This window comes from Patella vulgata, chromosome 4 (genome assembly GCF_932274485.2).
Source record: "Patella vulgata chromosome 4, xgPatVulg1.2, whole genome shotgun sequence".
Taxonomy (NCBI): domain Eukaryota; kingdom Metazoa; phylum Mollusca; class Gastropoda; family Patellidae; genus Patella; species Patella vulgata.
This window is the reverse complement of record NC_065882.2, coordinates 40,405,937-40,430,931: the sequence shown is the minus strand read 5'-3', so window position 1 is coordinate 40,430,931 and position 24,995 is coordinate 40,405,937. Positions and strand designations below refer to the sequence as shown.

The 24,995-nt window shown below is 36.1% G+C and overlaps 1 protein-coding gene across 6 annotated transcripts in view; it reads right to left on the bottom strand.

The window, feature by feature from the left end:
* LOC126818823 (protein HGV2) overlaps positions 1–24,995 on the bottom strand; it is a 136,180-nt gene that overhangs the window by 69,958 nt on the left and 41,227 nt on the right. For 2 of the 6 annotated variants that reach the window (XM_050546423.2, XM_050546424.2), the window contains exons 3-5: positions 18,158–18,276; positions 17,790–17,870; positions 16,867–17,376 (exon numbers count right to left, since the gene is read on the bottom strand). In XM_050546423.2, coding sequence (XP_050402380.1) covers positions 16,867–17,376; positions 17,790–17,870; positions 18,158–18,276 — 710 coding nt within the window. Of the gene's footprint in view, positions 1–5,634; positions 5,660–16,866; positions 17,377–17,789; positions 17,871–18,157; positions 18,277–24,995 lie in introns of those variants that run through there. The other 4 variants (XM_050546425.2, XR_008787858.1, XM_050546427.2 and 1 more) reach the window with 4 other exon arrangements.

Below are 24,995 nucleotides of genomic sequence, written 5' to 3'. Positions count from 1 at the left end.
CATATTTTTATGCTATTTGAGAACGAACAGCAGCCATTTTGTCTGTCAATATTGGGCAGATTTTAACGAAATTCAAACCCAGTCGTCCTTAGGGTGTAAAGGTGATATAATAATACATTTTTTTCAATCGGATAAAAATTATGACCTCTATAGGGTCCACAAGCTAAAAACGTGATTTTTCGTACAATCAGGGGCCATAATTCAGGAAGTTACGGTCCGATATGAGCGAATATCGAAAGAAACCAAGATCTTTGGGTTATAAACTTACATTTTAAGTTTCAACAAAATCGGATAAAAATTGTGACCTCTATCGGGTCCACAACCTTGATATACCATATTTTTACGCTATTTGAGAATGAACGGCAGCCATTTTGTCTGTCAATTTTGGGCCGATTTTCACAAAATTCGAACTCAGCTATCCTTAGGGTTTAACAGTGATATAATAATATGGTTTTTTAAATCAGATAAAAAGTATGACCTCTAAAGGGTCCACAAGCTAAAAACGCGATTTTTTGTACAATCAGGGGCCATAATTCAGGAAGTTACGGTCCGATATGCGCAAAATATCAAAAGGAACCAAGATCTTTGGGTTATAAACTTACATTTCAAGTTTCAACAAAATTGGATAAAAATTGTGACCTCTATAGGGTCCACAACCTTGATATACCATATTTTTACACTATTTGAGAACGAACGGCAGCCATTTTGTCTGTCAATTTTGGGCTGATTTTCACGAAATTCGAACTCAGCCGTCCTTAGGGTGTAAAGGTGATATAATAATACGGTTTTTTAAATCGGATAAAAATTATGACCTCTATAGGGTCCACAAGCTAAAAACTTGATTTTTGGTACAATCAGGGGCCATAATTCAGGAAGTTACGGTCTGATATGCACGAATATCGAAAGGAACCAAGATCTTTGGGTTATAAACTTACATTTCAAGTTTCAACAAAATCGGATAAAAATTGTGTCCTCTATAGGGTCCACAACCTTGATGTACCATATTCTTACGCTATTTGAGAACGAACAGCGGCCATTTTGTCTGTCAATTTTGGGCCGATTTTCACGAAATTCGAACTCAGTCGTCCTTAGGGTGTAACGGTGATATAATAATACGTTTTTTTAAATCGGATAAACATTATGACTTCTTTAGGGTCCACAAGCTAAAAATGTGATTTTTCGTACAATCAGGGGCCATAATTCAGGAAGTTATGGTCTGATATGCGCGAATATCGAAAGGAACCGAGATCTTTGGGTTATAAACTTACATTTCAAGTTTCAACAAAATCGGATAAAAATTGTGACCTCTATAGGGTCCACAAGCTAAAAACGTGATTTTTCGTACAAACAGGGGCCATAATCCATGAAGTTTCGATCCGATACATGCCAATATCGAAAGCAGCCGAGATCTTTTGAAGATAAACCTATATTTCAAGTTTCGTCAAAATCGGATAAGAATTGTGACCTGTAGAGTGTCCACAAACAAATTGTGGACGGACGGACAGGGGCGACGGCATAATACGTCCACATGAAAAAGTGGGCATATAAAAATGTAAACTTGCTAAATTCACCTTTGTTCTTTGTGAACAGGGCTGCCGACAACCAGTATCGCAGTGCAATTTGCGATACATATTTTGTCTGTTGCTAACCAAAAATTAAAATCTAACGTTTTTGATTCAGTTACTGCGAATCATTAATATGCCTGTCATTTTGGATATTGACACAAGAATAATCCACATTTTGAAGACTAGAAGGCTTACTCAACACTTTCAACATGTATAAAATGTTGAATAAAATTTTATAAACAAAACTGAATTCTCCGTGTGACATTTTCTTCTCAAACAACCCAGACACAATATATAACACAGGGACATAACTCTATTAAACCGGAAATAAAATATAAAACAATAAATACATGTTAACGTATTGTAAAATAAATATAAAAAAATAAATACATGTTAACGTATTGTAAAATGATAAATCAAAGTAAAAATTCCCGTAAAATATTATTGTTTATATCGCTTGTGCCTAGTTAACCGAGGTGTGCCCGATTGAACAAAAATAGTAATACACAATAAAAAGCAGACGAAATTGCTTTCTAACGAAGATTTCTAACGTAACAAAAAAATAACAATTAAAATGAGTGGGACTTCGCAAGTCACTGTCAAGAATTGGCTTCAGACATAAGACCTAACTAAATGTCTACATCACATTCACAAACTGTCACAAGTACTTGTGGCAGTGCTAAAAAATCTAAGAATAGTCAGAAAGGAATCTAATCATATTTGTTATGAATTAAAGTAATATCTTGTTATTTAGGTGTTTTACGTTGAAACTGAAAAAGTGCTAATCAATTTTTAAATTTGCTAATCAAATTTGGCAAAATTGGACTTTTTGATTAGCAGTGCTGCTAATCAACTGTGAAAAATTACCGACAGCCCTGTTTGTGACCCCAGAGGTCAAAAGGTCACATTTTCCATTTTAGCATTAGGAAGATTTAAAGTAATAAATGTCAGCGTAAAATATAAAGATAGGCTGCCAGGCAACGAAACATACACCCACAGCAGCTAAATCATATGGGCAGTCAACAAGAGTTGTCACATATTTTTACTTTTTTCGGTAATGAAACATTTATAATACATTAAAATCTGATTAAGAGAAACAACTCATTAAGTAATTATCAGAAAACCATTAGAATTTGTTTGGTTTTTATAAAGTTTTGCCCCATGCTAACGTTTAGTATAGGAGGAAACTTTTAACATCATAGATTTTGCCCCATGCTAACGTTTAGTATAGGAGGAAACTTTTAACATCATGGATTTAGCTGTTCATTCAAGTCATAAAAATTCATTGAAAATCATTATACTTGTTCGTCTCAAGACGTTAAACTCTGTGTATCAATCTGAAGTCAATCGGATGATAACTTTAGCTTCTAGAGGGTCACAAGATTTTTCAAAGTGATCAAGGGCCATAACTTTGGCAGTAATTATCGGAAATCGTTGAAAATCAATGATTCTTCATCTCATGACTTTGAACACTGTGTATCAATTTAAAGTCAATCGGATATTAACTTTAGCCTCTAGAGCATTTACAAGATTTTTTGAAGTGATCAAGGGCCATAACTCTGGCAGTAATTATCAGAAATCGCTGAAAATGAATCAACTTCTTTGTCTCATGACCTTAAACACTGTGTATAAATTTAAAGTCAATTGGATATTAACTTTGACCTTTAGAGCGTCCACAAGATATTTTGAAGTGATCAAGGGCCATAAATCTGGAAGTAGTTATCGGAAATCGCTGAAAGTCAAAAGGCTTCTTTGTCTCATGACCTTACACACTGTGTATAAATTTAAAGTCAATCGGATATTAACTTTGACCTCTAGAGCGTCCACAAGATTTTTTAAAGTGATCAAGGGCAATAACTCTGGCAGTAATTATCGGAAATCGCTGAAAATCAATAGGCTTTTTCGTCCCATGACCATAAACACTGTGTATAAATTTAAAGTCAATCGGATATTAACTTTTACCTCTAGAGCGTCCACAAGATTTTTTGAAGCGATCAAGGGCCATAACTCTGGCAGTAATTATCGGAAATCGCTGAAAATCAAGACTTTTTCGTCCCATAACCTTAAACACTGTGTATAAATTTAAAGTTAATCGAATATTAACTTTGACCTCTAGAGCGTCCACAAGATTTTTTGAAGTGATCAAAGGCCATAACTCCGACAGTAATTATCGAAAATCACTGAAAATCCATGGGCTTCTTCGTCTCATGACCTTAAACACTGTGTATAAATTTAAAGTCAATCGGATATTAACTTAAGCCTCTAGAGCGTCCACAAGCAATTGTGGACGCCGGACCACCGGACGGGGGCGACGACAATATACGACCAAATTTCAATGTGGGCGTATAAAAACTAAAGCGAAACCTGTTCGAATTAATAATAGGAACATTTAAAATTTATATTTAGGTGGTCTTAGCACCGAACTTTTACTTTGGAACATCGAAAATGATCTTTGCATAACAGAACCAAAACGCTTTGGAGCCTGTTTCAAAAATACGTAAAAACTGTTAAATCAAAATCTCTCCGAATTAGTTTTTCAACGGATGCTATACATAATGATACTAGTTGTCTAAAAAAAAAACCAATTGTATAGTTCCATGGCTGGACTCCAGTGCAGGCCGCGTCACAAAGCCTGCCAAAATTTTCCCCGCTAACATTTACCAATACGACATATATATCCTGTGAACTATACAATGCATTTGTCGGTTTTATCTGCGTCCATGTTCCGGCGAAAAACATAAAAACTCATAAAAAATTTGCAAACTTTAAATCTCGTCGTCAAATAAGAGTTTTCCCGTCACAGATTAACGTTGGTTTTGCTAGACTGGGATTCTCGGAAATCCACGCGACCTGCCGGCTCGAGTCCAACACTGAAACTATTCAATTGTTTTTCAGATAACTAGTATCATTACGTATAACAATCGTTGTGAAAATAAATCAAGAGAGATTTCTATTTGACAGTTTTTACGTATTTTTGAAACAGGTTTCAAAGTGTTTTGGTTCTGTTATGCAAGATCATTTTCGACATTCCAAAGTAAAAGTTTGGTGCTAAGACCACCTAAAGATAAATTTTAAATGTTCCTATTATTAAAGATACATTATGGGAGATAAGATAACGAGATGGCAGTTATCACTATAATAGTTAAAAACTAGATAGTGTAAATGTAATTTGCTGAAAATTTCAGTCAAATTGATCCACTATGAGCCGAGAAAGAAGCGGGTGAAATTTTGGCATAGTCTCGGTCATCATTACTAAAATCATTAATATAAACAGCATAGTCTCGATTATCCACTTTTTTTAAATTTAATTATCAACGGCCGTTAGCGGCATATAGGAATCTAATCCAGCCATCATCGAAGGCTAGCCTTGACATCGAGAGTTTTTTATGGTCTGGATAAGTTAATTAATGTATAATTGATAATTTAGATAACATTTCAGGCCTAAAGAAAGACTTTTAAAAAGCAGATTTTGCTCTTGCATAATGCATGTTTAATTAGAACAGGTTTCCCTTTAGTTTTTATATTTTACGCCAACATTTTATTGCTTTAAATCTTCCTATGCAAAAACGGTACATTTTTATTGAAAGTGTGATTACTTTCGATCATTTTCAGCTTCTTTTCATAATACAAGAATGACTGCGCATTCACTTTCAGTGCAAATGAACTCATTTGACCTTTGACCCCGAATATCTCGAAAACGCCCCAATGGCGGACTGATTACCACTCGGCATCGTATTTTACGCTAGAAAAGTTGGGTCTGGTTTTGTGCCCATTTGATGGACACCCCCCCCCCCCCCCCGCACTGAGCCTCCGGTGTATTGTTAGTAATTTTGAAAGCTTAACTGTGTCAAGTTACCAACCAACCAATCCAATCCCGGTTTGTTCCCGAGATCGGCTAGGGCAACCATTTGTTTTGCGGACAAAAAGTCTGAATAAAAGTAATCTATAATTATGTAAATAAAGAAAAGGAACATTCATATTGATTTAAGTATTCATATGATGTTCGTAACTCGACACATGCGATTCAAATGTACGTACGTAACTAATAGACAAATCCCATTTTCCTTACCGAATTCCATATTTTCCACTTCTTTTCCTGCCATAATGCCATTAACAAGTCGTCTATGCTGTAAATGAGTTGTATGATGTCGTTAAATTCTCCATCGCTCTCGACGGCGTAAAAAGAGAAGGAAATCGCGCAAACGTAATATTGACCGACAAGCAACACTTTTCATAATGACTACATAATAATTTCAAAAGTATAGCCGATAAACATTTTGCCTTTTCTAAGATGAAATAAGAGTGGTTACATTTTACGACATTATTTATGTAGGTGACACAATAGCACTCCGTCTAATCGTGTCATTAGCGTACGTAACAAAGTTAACCGACACAGTTACGATTTTTTCTTTATTTTTGGGTGACGATATCTTAACAAATAGCCAAATCGATGCCCTAGTTGTGCAGTATTTGAAAAATTGAACATTAAATCTTTGCAACTGCACCTCGGATAGTTGATTTAAACACATAAGATAAAGTGGGGATCAAATCAAAGTTCAGGAGTATGAAAATGTCACTTTTGGTGCATGTCAAACTGCAGAAAATGCATTTGACACATCTTTTTTACAAGTGAATTCTTTTTATTTCACAAAATGAAATTTTAATATTATCTTTACATCAGACCCCCAAAATAATTAACAATTCATCATTGAATTCTGTTTCTTGAGATTTTATCATCACAATGATAATCGTAGGTAACAATGTGTCAACTTCATGGAATGACCCATAGTAACGGTTTTCAAAACTGGATAAAAAGTGTGACCTCTAGAGGGTCCACAAACAAAATGTGAATTGACGTCCGGACAGACAGGGGTGAAGACAATATGCGTCCACATGAGCGTATAAAAATATAATTGTAGTCCCTAAAACAAAACACTGAGGATAGATGGGTGGACTGACAGAAATAAATGGGGATCCACGTCCTCCTTTACTGCACCAGAGAGAGAGAGAGAGAAATGGGGTTTAACGTCCACTCGACACAAACTAGGTCATTTCGGGACTAACATATGGTGCAATTTTATTTCCATAATTCGCTTGCGCGTAGGGGTCTTTAGCAGTGGGAGGAAACCGGAGGACCCGGAGAAATGCCCACGAGGTTGGACAGGCGACCCTATTCCTTGTCACGTACAACCAAGTTTACTGCACCAACTTGACCATCTCGGCTAATGCCTTACTGTTCTGCTTCAACTCATAGTCCTCATAGTGTTTCGTTTGATTAGACCTAATCCCACTCAAACCCTGCTAATTTCTGTCATAAATTTCTGTCCCAAATTATGACTGGTTAACAGTCCGATCAACAATCAGCACTTGGGACGTAACAAAATCAATCAGGGTTAACCAGAGCTCTAAATATGTTACTGTAAAGTGTCTGGTGAAAAATGCAGCTACATTACGTTAGAACGCACAGAATGTATTACGCTCAATTAACTAGTACATAACAGAATATTGCAGAGAAACTAATTGTGTGATAAACAAGGCTATCCAAAATAGTGACAATGTAAACATTTGGTAATCGCTGCGCACATGGAATCTTTTTATCTCTTGGACCAAACAGCAGATCAAAGAGAAGGGCTGTCATGTTACGTATTGTGTTTCAACAAACTTGATAGAAATAATATATGTGCTTTTTTGATAAAATAAATAATTCGTGGAAATATTATCGAATACTTAAAGGTAGGCATTAATAATTGGTACACGCTTATATAATTTATATCGGAGATCCGAGTCAAAAGAATTATTGCTCCAATAGCGAGTTTCAGTGACAGATAAATTTACCGATGCAAGTATCAATGTTGTTCCTGATGCATCCAAGGGTAAAAATTTTCTTGAAATCAGCACTAAGAAACACTAGGATTTTTTTTTTTAACGAGGTCACCCCGGTTATGTCATGAAAATTCCCTATATTTTACTCAGGAGATATTTGATTGGACGATGTTAATTTCAGTTCTCAATACAGCAATGGCTAGAGAGGGATTTCTTGTTCCACTGCTTCAGGAATATGGCTCCAACTGGGTTAATGAAGACGGGCATATGCCATGCAGTGTGCTATGAGTTACAAAGGTGGCAACCACGCTAAAAAAATCCACAGGAACTTTCTTAGCCAACACCAGGAGAAAAACCTGGGATTTCCTGGTTAGTGAACCAGCGCCTTACAGAGCCATCTTGGCTCACTGTTGACGGACTGACAGGGTTATAACATTAACCTGTGCGTGTATAAAAAAAAATATGTAATACATAAACAGCGTGCAATATACATAGAATAGTGATGAAACTGTGCACGAGATGGATAGAGAACCAGCTAAAAAAAACAAAAAATAAACATGATTTTTCGTACAATAAGTTATAGTCTGAAATGTGTGAATATCGAAAAGAGATGAGATCTTTGGGATATAGCCTAAACATACATTTTAAGTTTCGACAAAATCGGAAAACAAATGGGACCGCTAGAGTTTCAACAAAATTGGACAAAAACTGTGATCGCTAGAGGGTCCACAACAGGGCTTCCACTTCAAAATTTCACCGTCTGTCATTTTTATTAACGCAAGAAAACTTTGCAAATTAAATTCATATTTCATGTTTTTATTTATGGTAGGGTATGGTGAATCCACATTTCTATACTATTTTGTCAGCATGATGTACACAAAATAAATAAGATTTGTAGGGCTTATGATAATTATTTATAAATAAAATACTCTTTTTGGCCATTTAAATAGTTTTTTTTATCGAGAGAGAGAAGTGGAGTTTAACGTCCACTCGACACAAACAAGGTTTGGGACTAACACTTGGTTCAATTTTTTTTCAATAATTCACTTGCGTGTAGGGGTCTTTACCAGTGGGAGGAAATCGGAGGACCGGCAGAAAACCCACGAGGTTGGACAGGCGACCCTACTCCTTGTCACGTACAACCGGGGAATCAAAACCCCGCCAGTTGACTCAATGACAGACCGTATTATACAGCGCAGCACGCACGTGCTAACCATTCAGCCATCCAACCCCCCCATTTTTTTATCAAAATACTTGATTATAGACAAATGAAATGAAATGGGGTTTAACGTCCTACTGTTCTGCTCCTAACCTGGGCTAATGAAGACGGGCATACGCCATGTCATTTTTATTAACGCAAGAAAACTTTGCAAATTAAATTCATATTTCATGTTTTTATTTATGGTAGGGTATGGTGAATCCACATTTCTATACTATTTTGTCAGCATGATGTACACAAAATAAATAAGATTTGTAGGGCTTATGATAATTATTTATAAATAAAATACTCTTTTTGGCCATTTAAATAGTTTTTTTTATCGAGAGAGAGAAGTGGAGTTTAACGTCCACTCGACACAAACAAGGTTTGGGACTAACACTTGGTTCAATTTTTTTTCAATAATTCACTTGCGTGTAGGGGTCTTTACCAGTGGGAGGAAATCGGAGGACCGGCAGAAAACCCACGAGGTTGGACAGGCGACCCTACTCCTTGTCACGTACAACCGGGGAATCAAAACCCCGCCAGTTGACTCAATGACAGACCGTATTATACAGCGCAGCACGCACGTGCTAACCATTCGGCCATCCAACCCCCCCATTTTTTTTATCAAAATACTTGATTATAGACAAATGAAATGAAATGGGGTTTAACGTCCTACTGTTCTGCTCCTAACCTGGGCTAATGAAGACGGGCATACGCCATACAGTGTGCTATGAGGGGAAATTTTGCCCGGGCAGCAGCGCTACGGCCTACTCTTATATCGATTTCTAACTGCCAAGGGATATTTTACGTGCACGCCAATGTGTACACGGGACTTCGGTTTTTCGTCCCATCCGAACGACTAGACAGCTGTTCTTGTCAGGCCCTCCATCCTGCATCACTGACAAGGAGAAACCACGCCGGAAAATCTGGATGTACTTTCTCGGCCAATGCAGGGATCGAACACCCGACCTCCAGGCTAACGAGCAAGCGTCTTACCCACGTGATCCCCCTTATAGACAAATGAAGAACAGAATTGGCCGTAGAAAAAGCCTTCTGGTATCTCACACTTACTACCACGTGCTCTATTGAAAACAAACTGACCGTGATAATTTTCAGTTCTAACACAATAACTTCAAAATGAAGATAAATATATAATTACCCACAGCATATATCTCACATTTATTGGTTTTAGATATTACGACCGCAGAATTGTGTCGTAAATCCTAATAACGAAAAGCTTATGAACTAATGACAGACAACTTCACAGCTAGCGAAACTAGCGCCCCTAGAAAAGCATCATGTATAATACAATTTAAAAAACACATAAAATGGGAAAACTAAATTGTATGTATTTATAGCCGGTGGTTACTATATCTATACACAGATCTGATTAAGAGTATTTGACATATTATTGTTAAAGTATCAGACACCCGAAAACAGCCTTAATTCGGTTGATTGGCCGGCGACGTCAAAGGGACCACACATACAATATTATGATTTTATCACTATCCATACACACCAACAGTTGACTAGTGTTTATGCAAGGTCGAGTTAACATACTGACATAATTATTACCTCATTATAATGATCTACGTGTAAGCAACAAGTCACTATAAACCCAAAGCATATTTTTTAAAGCTGACCTTTCTCGTCTTGAATTATTATATATTACAAACTTGTGACTGGAATATTTTAGAGAGAATTTTAAAATGGCACATTATCTTTGTTTTTGAGAGTTGTGGAAATTCTAGCAAAGAAAGGGGATAGAGTGTACCATGGGTTCTCTTCTGTCAAAAGTAAAGACATTCTCAATCAGATTAAAGGTATAATGGTGGGAGGAGACGGTAGGGCAGATACAACTAAGTTTGTATTTGATATCCAATTAGTCCAGGTAAGTCTTAATACGTATTTATCACGTTGCAAAGTCAAAAGATAGGTTGCCAGGCTAAACATACACCCACAGCAGTTAAATTGTTTGGGCAATGTAATGAAACATTCAAATACACTAAAATCTAATAGTAACAACTCATTAAGTAATTATCAGAAAATCATTAGAATTTGTTTGGCCCTTACTAACGTTTAGTATACAAAACATTTAATATCATGGATTTACCGGTTGCTGTTCAAGTTATCAAAAGTCATTGAAAATCAATATACTTGTTCATCTCAAGACCTTTTCTGTATATCAATATAAGATAGGTTGCCACGCAAAGTAACAATAACATACCCCCACAGCAGCTAATCGTCCTAGAGGTCAACAAGGGCTGTCGCATATTTATTCTTTTGTAGGCAATTAGGGGCATTTACAAGACAATTTCATACAGATCATATTATAATTTTTGTTGTTTGAAGGTTCACAAGCTTCTACAAACTGAAACAAAGGCCTTAAATTGTAATTTATAGAAATTGTTGAAATTTGACAGGGCAAAATTTCCCTCATTGCACACTGTATAGCGTATGCATGTCTTCATTAGCCCAGTTTGGAGCATAACAGTGGTTAAACTTAAACCCCCATTTCATTTTCATTTCAGATGATAACTTTTTACATTCAAACCTTCACAAAGGGCCATAACTTTAGAAATAATTGACGGAAACTGCTGAAATTCACTAGTCCTCTCTGTTTTACAAATTTTAATGATGCATATAAATTTCATACATATCGGATGATAACTTTCATCAATCAAGCATTAACAAGGTTCAACAAAGTGAAACAAGGGCCATAACTCTATAAGTAATTATTGTAAATTGCTGAAATTCAATAGGCTTCGTGGTTTCACTAATTTAAATGATGCTGAATTTCATATAAAGTGAAAAAAGGGTCATAACTCTAGACATAATAAACGGAAATTGCTGAAATTCAATAAGATTCTTCTTTTTACTAATCTAAATAACGCATATAAATTATGTTTGAACGTTCACAAAGTGCAACAACTCTAGAAGTAATTAACAGATATTATTGAAATTAACCAGCGGCTGCCAGGCAGGATATGCCCACATTTTCGAGAGATGGATAGAGAACAAGCAAAAAAGAAAGTGATTTTTCGTACAATCAAGGGCCATAATTCAGAAAATTACAATTCGATATGCGCAAATATGGAAAGGAACCAAGATCTTTGGGTTATAAACTTACATTTCAAATTTCAACAAAATCGGATAAAAATTGTGACCTCTATAGGGTCCACAACCTTGATTTACCATATTTTTTACCTTATTTAAGAACGAGGGGCAGCCATTTTGTCTGTCAGTTTTGGGCCGATTTTCACGAAATTCGAACACAGCCATCCTTAGAGTGTAACAGCGATATAATAATTTTACGTTTTTTTAAATCGGATTTTTTGTACAATCAGGGGCCATAATTCAGGAAGTTACGGTTCGATATGCGCGAATATCGAAAGGAACCGAGATCTTTGGGTTATAAACTTACATTTCAAGTTTCAACAAAATTGGATAAAAATAATGACCTCTATTGGGTCTACAACCTTGATATACCATATTTTTACGCTATTTGAGAGTGAACGGCGGCCATTTTGTATGTCAATTTTCACGAAATTCGAATTCAGTCATCCTTAGATATGCGCGAATATCGAAAGGAACCAAGATCTTTGGGTTATAAACTTACATTTCAAATTTCAACAAAATCGGATAAAAAATTGTGACCTCTATAAAGTCCACAACCTTGATATACCATATTTTTACGCTATTTGAGAACGAAGGGCAGCCATTTTGTCTGTCAGTTTTGCGCCGATTTTCACGAAATTTGACCTCAGCCTTCCTTAGGGTGTAACGGTGATATAATAATACGTTTTTTTAAATCGGATAAAAATTTTGACCTCTATAGGGTCCACAAGCTAAAAACGCGATTTTTCGTACAATAAGGGGCCATAATTCAGGAAGTTACGGTCCGATAAGCGCCATTATCGAAAGGAACCGAGATCTTTGGGTTATAAGCATACATTTCAAGTTTAAACCAAATCGGATAAAAATTGTGACCTCTACAGTGTCCACATGAAAATGTGGGCGTATAAAAAGGCTTCTTCATCTCACTAATGTAAATTACGTATATCAATTTTAAAACAATCGGGTGTGGACGACGGATGGACAGCAGACCAATGGCACTGGGTTATAAACACGTATTTCAAATTTCATCAAAATTGGATCAAAAATGTGACCTCTGGAGGGTCCACAACCTTGGTATACCATATTAATATACACTATTTACGTACAAGGGGTGGCCATTTTGTACAGAAGTTTTGGTCCGATGTTCACGAAATTCAAATTCACGAGTAACGGTGATATATTCAAACGATTTTGTTAAAGCGGATAAAAATTGTGATCTCTAGAGGGACCACAAGCTAAAAAAGTGATTTTTCAGACAGTTAAGGGCCATAATTCAGCAAGTTACAATCTGATATGCGGGAATATCAAAAGGAACCAAGACCTTTGGGTTATAAAAATGTATTTCAAGTCTGATCAAAATTATGACCTCTAGAGGCTCCACAACCTTGATGTACCTTTTTTTTTTTACATTACTTGCGCATGAGGGGCGTCCATTTTGTCCGGCAGTTTTGGTATGATTTTCACAAAATTCGAACTCAAGCGTCATTACAGTTTAACGATTATATATTCAAACATTTGTTTAAATCGGATAATAATTGTGACCTCCAGAGGAACAACCTAAAAACGCAATTTTTCAAACAATCAGAGGCCATAATTCAGGAAGTTACATTCTGATATCCGCAAATATCGAAAGGAACCAAGATCTTTGGGTTATAAACATGCATTTCAAGTTTCATCAAAATCAGATGAAAATTGTGACCTCTAGAGTGTCAACAAGCTAAAAACGTGATTTTTCATACAATCAGGTGCCATAATCTATGAAGTTATGGCCCATTACAATAATATTGAAAGGAACCGAGATCTTTGAGAGATACATGTAGACCTATATTTTAAGTTTCGTCAAAATCAAATAAAAATTGTGACCTGTAGAGTGTCCACAAACAAATTGTGGACGGATGCGCGACGACAATAATATACCTCCACATGAAAATGTGGGCTTATAAAAACTTGAAGCTTTAATGCATATGACAATATTATGTCAAAATTGTTTTGTAATATGAGCAGTTGCCGAGAAAAAGACAATTTTGCACGAGTCACTTTCCACATTATTTTGCCCGTAAAAGATTCAATTATTACTGGATTTTCATTTTTGTTTATCACCATTTGATTCCCATGACTAGGTCAAACCAATTTAACATTTTCACTGCCACCGGAATTGGCATCAATTGAACAAAATGGGCATTTTTATTCAACTGAGACGCATTTGTTATTTGTTTATAATTAAGATATTTGATTCCAAAAACAAATAGAATGAACTCATGCGGTCATATAGATATCACAATATGGTTTCTAACTTATTCATTTGCGTAGAAATAGACGATTTTCTAAAAGTCACTTTTCAGGGGTTTTGGTTCATAAAAGTGTCAATTATAATTCGATCTTCATAAAATTTTCCCCATGTGAAGCCCTATGACAATTATAATTTCATAAAACTAATTTAACATTTTCATTATCACCAGAAGTAATGACATTTTGGCAAAAACTGTATTTTTAGCCTCCAAAACAAATATTTGTTTGAAGTAAGTGATATTCATTACTTGTATAAAATTATGATATTTGATTTCAATGGACAAACAGTATGAATCAATACAATCATATAGATATCAAAAAAGTGTTTCTAGCATCTGCCCTTGTCGAGAAATAACCAATTTTGTCAGGATCACTTTTTAAGATTTTTCCCAATTTAAAGATAGGTTGCCAGGCAACGAAACATACGCCCACAGCAGCTAAATCGTCCGGGTAGTCAACAAGAGTTGTCGCATATTTTTACTTTTTTCGGTAATGAAACATTTATAATACACTAAAATCTGATTAAGAGCAACAACTCAGAAAACCATTATAATTTATTTTGGTTTTTATAAAGTTCTTCCCCATGCTAACGTTTTGTATAGAAAACTTTTAATACTGTATCATGGATTTAGCTGTTTCAAGTCATAAAAATTCATTGAAAATCAATATACTTGTTCGTCTCAAGATCTTAAACTCTGTGTATCAATCTGAAGTCAATCAGATATTAACTTTGGCCTCTAGAGCGTCCACAAGATTTTTCAAAGTGATCAAGGGCCATAACTTTGGCAGTAATTATCAGAAATCTTTGAAAATCAATAGGGTTCTTCGCCTCGTGACCTCAAACACTGTGTATAAATTTAAAGTCAATCAGATATTAACTTGAGCCTTTAGAGCATCCACAAGGTTTTTTGAAGTGATCAATAAATTTAAAGTCAATCGGATATTAACTTTTGCCTCTAGAGCGTCCACAAGATTTTTCAAAGTGATCAAGGGCCATAACTCTGGCAGTAATTATCGTAAATTGCTGAAAATCAATAGGATTCTTCGTCTCATGACCTTAAGCACTGTGTATAAATTTAAAGTCAATAGGATATAATAATTTGGCCTCAAGAGAGTCCACAAGATTTTTTTGAAGTGATCAAGGGCCATAACTCTGGCAGTAATTATCAGAAATCGCTGAAAATCAATAGACTTCTTCGTCTCATGACCTTAAACACTGTGTATAAATTTAAAGTCAATCGGATATTAACTTTCGCCTCTAGAGCGTCCACAAGATTTTTTTGAAGTGATCAAGGGCCATAACTCTGGCAATAATTATCGGAAATCGCTGAAAATCAATAGGCTTCTTCGTCTCATGACCTTAAACACTGGGTATAAATTTAAAGTCAATCGGATATTAACTTTGGCCTCTAGAGCGTCCACAAGATTTTTTTGAAGTGATCAAGGGCCATAACTCTGGCAATAATTATCGGAAATCGCTGAAAATCAATAGGCTTCTTTGTCTCATGACCTTAAACACTGGGTATAAATTTAAAGTCAATCGGATATTAACTTTGGCCTCTAGAGCGTCCACAAGATTTTTTGAAGTGATCAAGGGCCATAACTCTGGCAGTATTTATCTGAAATCGCTGAAAATCAATAGGCTTCTTCGTCTCATGACCTTTAACGCTGTGTATAAATTTAAAGTCAATCGGATATTAACTTTCGCCTCTAGAGCGTCCACAAGATTTTTTGAAGTGATCAAGGGCCATAACTCTGGCAGTAATTATCGGAAATCGCTGAAAATCAATAGGCTTCTTCGTCTCATGACCTTAAACACTGGGTATAAATTTAAAGTCAATCGGATATTAAATTTGGCCTCTAGAGCGTCCACAAGATTTTTTGAAGTGATCAAGGGCCATAACTTTGGCAGTAATTATCAGAAATCACTGAAAATCAATAGGCTTTTTCGTCTCACGGCCTTAAACACTGTATATAAATTTAAAGTCAATCGGATATTAACGGACGGGGGCGACGACAATATACGACCACATTTCAATGTGGGCGTATAAAAAGGCTTTATAAAGGGTTAATTATGTTCTAATTTTAATCAATTTTCTGTCATGCAAAGGACAATCGAAGTGGTTACTTCTGTAATTCAATTTAAACATACATTATACAAGAGCTAAATCTGCCAATTGCAGGTCTTTCTTTAGTCCTGAAATGTTATATTAACTATAATTAGACATTTATTAACAAAACAAGACCATAATCAACCCTCGATGGCATCAGATACTCGAGATTTTAAATAGATTAGAACGGTTCTCCATTTAAAAATTTAATTTGAAAATGGGAAAGAGAGGCTAAGTCGCAAATATACCAGTGCCCTGTTTACCTCTATGCATACATCGAGTCAAAACTACAAACAGCGATAATTTGGTTCAGAATGAAGTAATTGGAATTAACTTTTCAATTTTCATTTTTTTTTTTTATCATCTGTTTTTGAATTATTATAGCAAGAATGGCCAACTCTTTATTAAACTCTTAACTAATGTATCTTTTTAAAATATTTTGTGGATAACGGAAGTGATGTCAGGACTTGGTTGTATAAATGGAACCGATATTGCTGGATTTATTGGCATCACAGTACTACTAGTTTTATTTGTTTTGCCTAAACAGTATTATTTTTAGATATATAAAGGGAGCCAACCCTATGTCTCTCCTTACACCACAAAATGCACTGCTCTGTCAATGTCATTCATATTACATGTCATTAGCCAAGTACTAAGGTTTTTGTTATTCAGTTAATTGAACTGAAAACCATAAACAAATTTTCTTTAAACAAAAACACCATGCAGTTAGTTATAATAATTTCTTGTCAATATAATTAACCTTTATCTTCAATGTTTTCTTTACAGCTGGCTTCAGTCTTTGTTTTATCACATAGTTTTACATCTTTTATTTTGTCTCCCTCTTCACTAATAATTTTTTTTTGCTCCTTTTCTTCAGTTTTAATGGAATCTTTATCTGCAACAGTCTTTCTTGAATTATCACCTTCTCCCTGTTTTGTAGATTTGCCATCATTCTTTTTATCTAAATCACCAATTTCTTCGACATCCATTTCTTTGGTCTTATCCTCCCCACAGTTGCTTTCTTTTACATCCATCATTTCAACATTATCTTTCGTATCTGCATTTTCTCCATTTTTTTTTTCATCTGCTGTTTCATTCATCACATCCTTTTCTCTACTTTCTTTAGAATCTGTTTCATCTTTATTTAAATCTTTTGATTCTGCTGTTTTTTCCACTTTTGCATCCTTTTCCCCTCTTTCTTTTGCAGTATTTTTTTCATCTCCAGCCATGGCATCATATACTTCATCTCTTAGTTTATCTCTTTCTTCACCTACATACGTACATTAGATAAAATTCATTTGCTTTTAAAACATACCACATGTATATTAAACATATGGTATAAGGTTGTCTTGCTAATATAAGGGGTAACTTTAATTCTTCTATTCTATATTACTCCTATTTCTTAGTAGTAACAAGTGTTATAGCTCAGATTAATGTAATCAGTAACATAGAACCTCTGCACAAACCATTCAGTTTGATGGGTCTACAAGCCATCCAATCAGGCTATAAAATTGAGGTAGCCTACTGGATAAATACCAATATTCATAACATCTAACAAAATATTTACAAATTCATTATAAATACATAAAGTCAATGCTTAGTGACTTCTCCTTTCAGTTGGCCAATTTTATTTCCAAATATATTAAAATCAGAGATCTAAATTGTAAAAGAACTGCTTTTTACCTGGTAGTTTGTTTGCATTTTCAAACTGTTCATTTCCTTTCTCTTCCTTCTCATCAGCAGTATCTTCATCATCAACATCAACTAGTAATACGGGACCATAAATATCATCCAACGTAATTATTAAAACAAAAACCAATTAAAACAATGAATAACTATTTGAATAAAAGCATGTCAAAACTTAAGACTTTTCACTTTTGCACAAGACTTATTTTCAGTGTACAATGTAGTCTTTGATCAGAAAAACAGAATACACCATCATTGATAGCCTCAAAAATCTTTATCATTCTCGATTCAAAAGGGGCAAACTTTACCGTCAAGAGTTTTCAGTTCAGTAACTACCTCGCTCAGTGAAAAGATTATAACAATACCTCCTTGCAAAGCATTTCCTAACACTCCTGTTTCCATTCTGGCGAGATCTAGTAAAGACTGACCATAACAATAATAAGCTTCAGCACATTCTTTAGCCATCTCTCCATAATGTTTTGACCTGCAAAATGTCAAAATAATCAACTTTGCATGTGTACTAATCGGCTTATAAAATAGTAAACCAGCAGCTGCCAGGCAGGATACGCCCACATTTTGCAAGAAATGGATAGAGAACAAGCTAAACAAAAAGCCTTTTTTCGTACAATCAAGGGTTATAATTGAGGAAGATACAATCCGATATGCGCAAATATCAACAGGAACCAAGATCTTTGGGATCGCGTGGCTAAGTGGGTAAGACGCTGGCTTGCTAGCCTGGAGGTCGGGTGTTTGATCCCTGCATTGGCCGAGAAAGTTCATCCAGATTTTCAGGCGTGGTTTCCCCTTGTCAGTGATGCAGGACGGAGGGCCTGACAAGGACAGCTGTTTAGTCGTTTGGATGGGACGAAAAACCGAGGTCCCGTGTACATATTGGCGTGCACGTAAAAGATCCCTTGGCAGTTGGAATTCGATATAAGAGTAGGCCGTAGCGCCGCTGCCCGGGCAAAATTTCCCGTTTTCATTAGCCCAGTTTAGGAGCAGAATAGTAGGACGCTAAACCCCATTTCATTTCATTTCGTTGGGTTATAAAGATGTATTTCAAGTTTCATCAAAATCGGATCAAAATTGTGACTTCTAGAGGGTCCACAACCTTTATATACCATATATTTACACTATTTGCGTACGAGGGGCAGTCATTTCGTCCGTCATTAGGATGTAACGGTGATTCAAACGTTTTTTCCAATCGGATAAAAATTTTGACCTCTAAAGGGACCACAAGCTAAAAACGTGATGGTTTTTGTACAATCAAGTGCCATAATTCAGGAAGTTACGGTCCGATACATGCCAAAATCGATAGGGTTATAAACATGTATTTCAAGTTTCTTCAAAATCGATCAAAATTGTGACCTCTAGAGCAGGGTACGAAATAACACGCGAATGGTCATTCAGGTTACAAACATGTATTTCAAGTTTCTTCAAAATCGATCAAAATTGTGACCTCTAGAGCAGGGTACGAAATAACACGCGAATGGTCGTTCAGGTTACGCATCGGTTACCATGACCCAGAAACACGCGAACGGACGTCCGTTCTCGACCACCGAGCTATCGGCAAACCTCAGCAGAGATGTAGGGTACCGTAATCAGCCGAGGTTTGCCGAATGTCGAACTATAATTTATAAACTGAAGAATTGTCAAAATATTTCCCCCACGCTCACGTTAAATACATATTACAATTATTAAAAATATCTAAAAGATTATTTTTGCTTTCTTGTAACAAGTTTGGAGATTCACGTCATATATTTCTTATAAAAATCTAAATAACATTTTGTTCGTGAATGTACGAGATGTTGAGTGAACATGGCCGCCCCCGTGAAAAAACCTCATGTAGAAACAGTGAACGAAAAAACATTTCGCTCTTGGGATTTTTCGTCTTGACTTTTCGTATGAATTGGACAAGAATAATAAGGTTACAGCAGTGAAATGCCGAATATGTACAGATAATATTGCTCAAATACGCAATGAAGCTAAAAGACGAGGAATTTCTGGAACGGTGTTGAACGGAATACCAGCATATGTTGATGGTGTGACATATGTACATAAAAGTAACGTGAGCTGGCATGTTCACTCAGGATCGCTTCATGATTGGGCGAAAAAAAAATCTAAACTTGAAGACACAGTCGATGCAATCACAGGTATTGAGACTCATCCTCCTAAGGAGAAGCCTAGTAGTTTTAGAAGTATAGCATTTCTGATAACACAAAACTGTCATGACCACTACTTACACCTGTTTAACACTGTCATGTCTCTTGTTATGAGGGAAAAACCACTTTCTGACTTCAAATATTTAATAGAGCTCCAAAGAAAGAATGGTGTTAAGTTTTTTACTGGCAAAGACAACAAAAAGGCTTGCAGAGAATTTATTTACTACTTGGCTAAGGCCCTAATGGAAGATATATCCAATATCCTCAGATGTACAAACTTCTTTTCCTGCCAACAAGATGGAACAGAGGCTAGGAAAACACGTGATGAAAAAGAATTGGTGTATGCCAAAGTTGTTGTAAAAGGGCAACAAACCGAATTACTATTGAAATGTAAACAAATGAGTCATTTTGGAGGTGCCGAGGCCGCCCATATTAAAAATAGTATCGACGATGCCTTTTACAGTTATGGTGTCCAAGGAGAATTTTTCATGAATTGTCTTGTCTCATCTTGTGCAGATGGCGCCAGTGTCAATTTGGGCTCTGTATCTGGGGCACTCACAGTAATGAAGAATGAAGGTCAGCCATGGTTATTAATAATCCATTGTAGTGCTCATCGTATTGAGCTGGTCATCAAGGATGCTTTTCAAACTGTCAATGATTTTGCTAGGATAGATGAAATGATGCTGAATCTGTATTTATTTTTTAAACACAGTGGGAAGTGTTGGAGACTACTGACTTTGATGGCTGAGAAGCTGAATGTTGTAGTTCAGTGATTTCCGAAGTCATCTGGTACAAGGTTTACTGCACACAAGTACAGGGCCATTAAAGTTCTTATTGTCAATTTTCTACCACTGTGCTTGCTAGCTGAAAATTTGGTGGCTTCAAACAACTAGATCTGTAAACCAGAACAAAAGGCAAAGTTACAAGGCTACTTACGACAGTGGTTAGATTATGGTTACCTTGCATCGATTCATCTTTATAGATTAGCTCTTCGGCAGACAGCACATTTATCTTACTTGGTACAGAATTCCACACCCATAATTACTGATATAATTTATGGTATCCAGTCAATAGTAGACCAGTTAAATGCATTGATGGAGCTTGAAGAAAAACTCCCTTTTGAATCAAGACCAACAGATGATGGTTTGGGGGTGATTATCACACCAGAGTCAACCAATTTACCAGCGACATTGAAGTTCAAGGAACAAAATATGTTAAGTGATAGTCAGAAGAAAAAATTAGAGAATAATGTCACAGTAGTACAGGAAGAATTCATACTGAAGAATGTTAACAGAGGTAAACAAGTTGTTAATAGAATCAAGACAGAGTTGATACCAGCATTGTCAGCTAACTTGTTTAAACGTCTGGAGTCATTTGAAGATGGAATATTTCAAGCCTTTTAAAATTGTTGATCACAGTCAGTGGGATACATCCAACCCAAATTATGGTAAAGAAGAAATCATCCAGATTGGAGAGCATTTCCAGCAGAGTTTGTCATATCACAAGTATTCAAAAGACCTTGCCTTGATGGAATGGAAAGTCTTAAAGAATTTGGTTTCAACCAAATTTCATCACAAAGTCATCGCTAATGCCTTGGGAAAAGATCTTTGCACATCACAATGAAGATTTAAACCATACTCTTCTAATTATTGAATTGATCTTAGTGACTTCCCTTTCAAGTACTACAGTAGAATGGGGCATTGGTAAGGATGTAAACGGTTACTCGGTTGACCGGTTACGGTTCGGTTCTGCAACCAGACCGGTTCGATATTCCTGTGACCGTTATTCGTTCTATATAACAATGTCAGTGTATATCGACCTAGTAGTAAACTAGCATTAGCCCAGGCTCTCTTGTTCATATTACACGTTGATACAAAAATTTCCCGGTAATAAAACGGTCGTGTTCGCTGCTCGAAAACGTAGTAGAAAAATTATGCCGTAAACAAAGTATCTTTCGTCCCTCTGGCATGTGGCCAAATGGTATAATCTTTTCGTCATTTCATTGGCTCGATGGGGTCACATGTTCAGTCACGTGTGGTAAACATACAAATTTTATAGTATTAGCTTTTAATACGGCAATATTTATAAATATAAATTATGTAAGTTATAATAATGTTTTGACCGTGATCTAAGACTCTCCAGAAAAGAGCGACTTATTGCGTTGTATCTTCGGGCTGGGTAATCTTGACTACAGGTTGACTATTAAATGCGTATGAAAATGAAAGTAATGCCGTGCGCGCGAATAAAGACGTCGAATTAAATATTTTATTAATGGATTACATTATAACATTGCACATTGAGATGGAGGTAGGTGGGGCCATAGAATATTCCTATATTTATAACGGGTCGAACACTAATAATATTGTATCAATTTTCCGATCTGTCACACAACGGCATGTGCTACTGGGCGAGTGACGACCACGTGAGACCATGACCTTTTTGACTGTTAGACGACGCAATGTTTCCTTCCGAGAAATTTGAATGAAAAACAAAATAAGCTGCAATAAATAAACTCTTCTTATATTCAAAACGAAGTTAAACAGTGTGAAAAAGTAAACTTTAATCCTGCGTACGGTCCGGCGATTAATAACTCCGCAACTAAAAAGTGAATCGGTTGACCGGTCACGGTCGGTTTTTTGCCCATCGGTTAACCGGTTCAATTTTTTTTGACTCGTTACATCCTTAGGCATTGGTGTGTTGAATCGACTTCTACCCTAGGCGAATTCAAGCCTTCAGCTGTAAACAGTATGTCAGCAAATTAACGCATCGTAACCTATAGGTTACCATTTCAAATTTCAGTCAGATTAGCGTAACCTATTTTGAGGTTACCATATTCGAGGCTTATTTCATACCCTGAAGAGGGTCCACTACCATCATATACCAGATGTTTACACTATTTGCGTATTAGCAACAGCCTGTTTTTCTGGCAGTAATGGCCCGATTTTCACGAACCAACATTACGGTGATATATTCAAACGTTTTTTAAAATCAGATATCAAGCCAACAGTGTGGATGATGTCCCCCCGCCGAAATACCGAAATAAATTGATTGACACATTAATTAATTGCACGTTTATTTTTTTCAAAAGTATCAAGCAAACAATTATAGTATTCTTGAAAGATATTACTATTTAAGTATTTATCTACCTTTTAAAATTTCATCATTTTGGAATCATAAATTTACTCAAAATGAAAACCCCTCTTCCATATATACAAATTACTGGCGTGGTTTCGCTTCCCCGGTTTTGTGACAAGGAGTAGGGTTGCCTGTCCAACCTCGTGGGTTTTCTCCGGGTCCTCCAGTTTCCTCCCACTGCTAAGGACCCCTACACGCAAGCGAATTATTGAAATAAAATTTAACCATGTGTTAGTCCCAAAATGATCTAGTTTGTTTCGAGTGGACATTAAACCCCATTTCTCTTTTTTTTATTGCAGGATTCGTGACTCGTGTTTATCCGCTTTAAATAACAAAGTGACATCACAAATATGCCATAGTTTTGTGAATCCAGCCCTTATTGTCCCCTACCTTTTGAAGAAAGCAGGGGACTATTAAAATGGGTCTGTCTGTCCACAAGCTAAAAATGCGATTTATGTACAATTCAGGAAGTTATGGTCTGATATGCGCGAATATCGAAAGTAACCGATATCTTTGGGTTATAAACTTAAATTTCAAGTTTCATCAAAATCAGAAGAAAATTGTGACCTCTAGAGAGTCCACAAGCTTGATATATTATTATATTTTTATGCTATTTGAGTACGAGTGCGGCCATTTTTTCTGTCAGTTTTGGTCCGGTTTTTACAAAATTCGAACTCAACAATCCTTAGGGTGTAACGGTGATATTTTCAAACGTTTTTTTAAATCGGATAAAAATTGTGACCTCTATAGTGTCCACAAGCTAAAAATGCGATTCTTTGTACAATCGGGGGCCATAATCTATGAAGTTACGGCCCGATACTTGCCAATATCAAAAGGAATTGAGATCTTAAGGAGATAAACCTATATTTCAAGTTTCGTTGAAATCGGATAAGAATTGTGACCTGTAGAGTGTCCACAAACAATTGTGGACGTCCGGACAGACAGGGGCGACGACAATATACATCCACATGAAAATGTGGGGGTATAACAGTGTCACTCCTGAGGCTGACCTTAAAAATATCTTTGTTTTGCCTAACACGACCGACTTACTAAAACCACCCCCGACTTAAATTATTTTATTGCACTTTTCCGCGATCTTTTTATTTTATTTTGTGTGTCAACCTGAAATATATCACAAGAGTTATTTCCTTTTACTATGGCTATGGTTTGATTCATTATTGAAACTGGTTGATCAAGACTAAAGCGTCATAGGTGTCGCTTCTCAACAAAATGGTTGCAGACGAAAGCATGTCCATGGGGCGTCGTTTTAAACATGACGACGATATTTTCAATATCCGTTTTCGAGAAAAACGAAGGCACAACCCGCACAATCGTTAAAAACGTGTTGAAGGAGTTTCACACTTCAAGTTCGTGGCAAATCGTGTGTGAGTCGTGCATCACAAAAAATCCTGATGTCATTGATTTGTTTGCCAATAAAAGAAGACGAATGTTTCCACCCGGAAAATGATCAAGCTGTCAAATTAGCTCTTTAAAAAAAAATCTGAAAAAAACCCCGACAATAAGGGCTGGATTCACAAAACTACGGCATATTTGTGAAGTCATTTTGTTATTTAAAGCGGATAAACATGAGTCACAAATCCTGCAATAAAAAAAAAGAGAAATGGGGTTTAATGTCCACTCGAAACAAAGTAGATCATTTTGGGACTAACACATGGTTAAATTTTATTTCAATAATTCGCTTGCGTGTAGGGGTCTTTAACAGTAGGAGGAAACTGGAGGACCCGGAGAAAATCCACGAGGTTGGACAGGCGACCCTACTCCTTGTCACATAAAACCGGGGAATCGAAACCACGCCAGTAATTTGTATATATGGAAGACAGGTTTTCATTTTGAGTAAATTTATGATTCCAAAATGATGAAATTTTAAAAGGTAGATAAATACTTA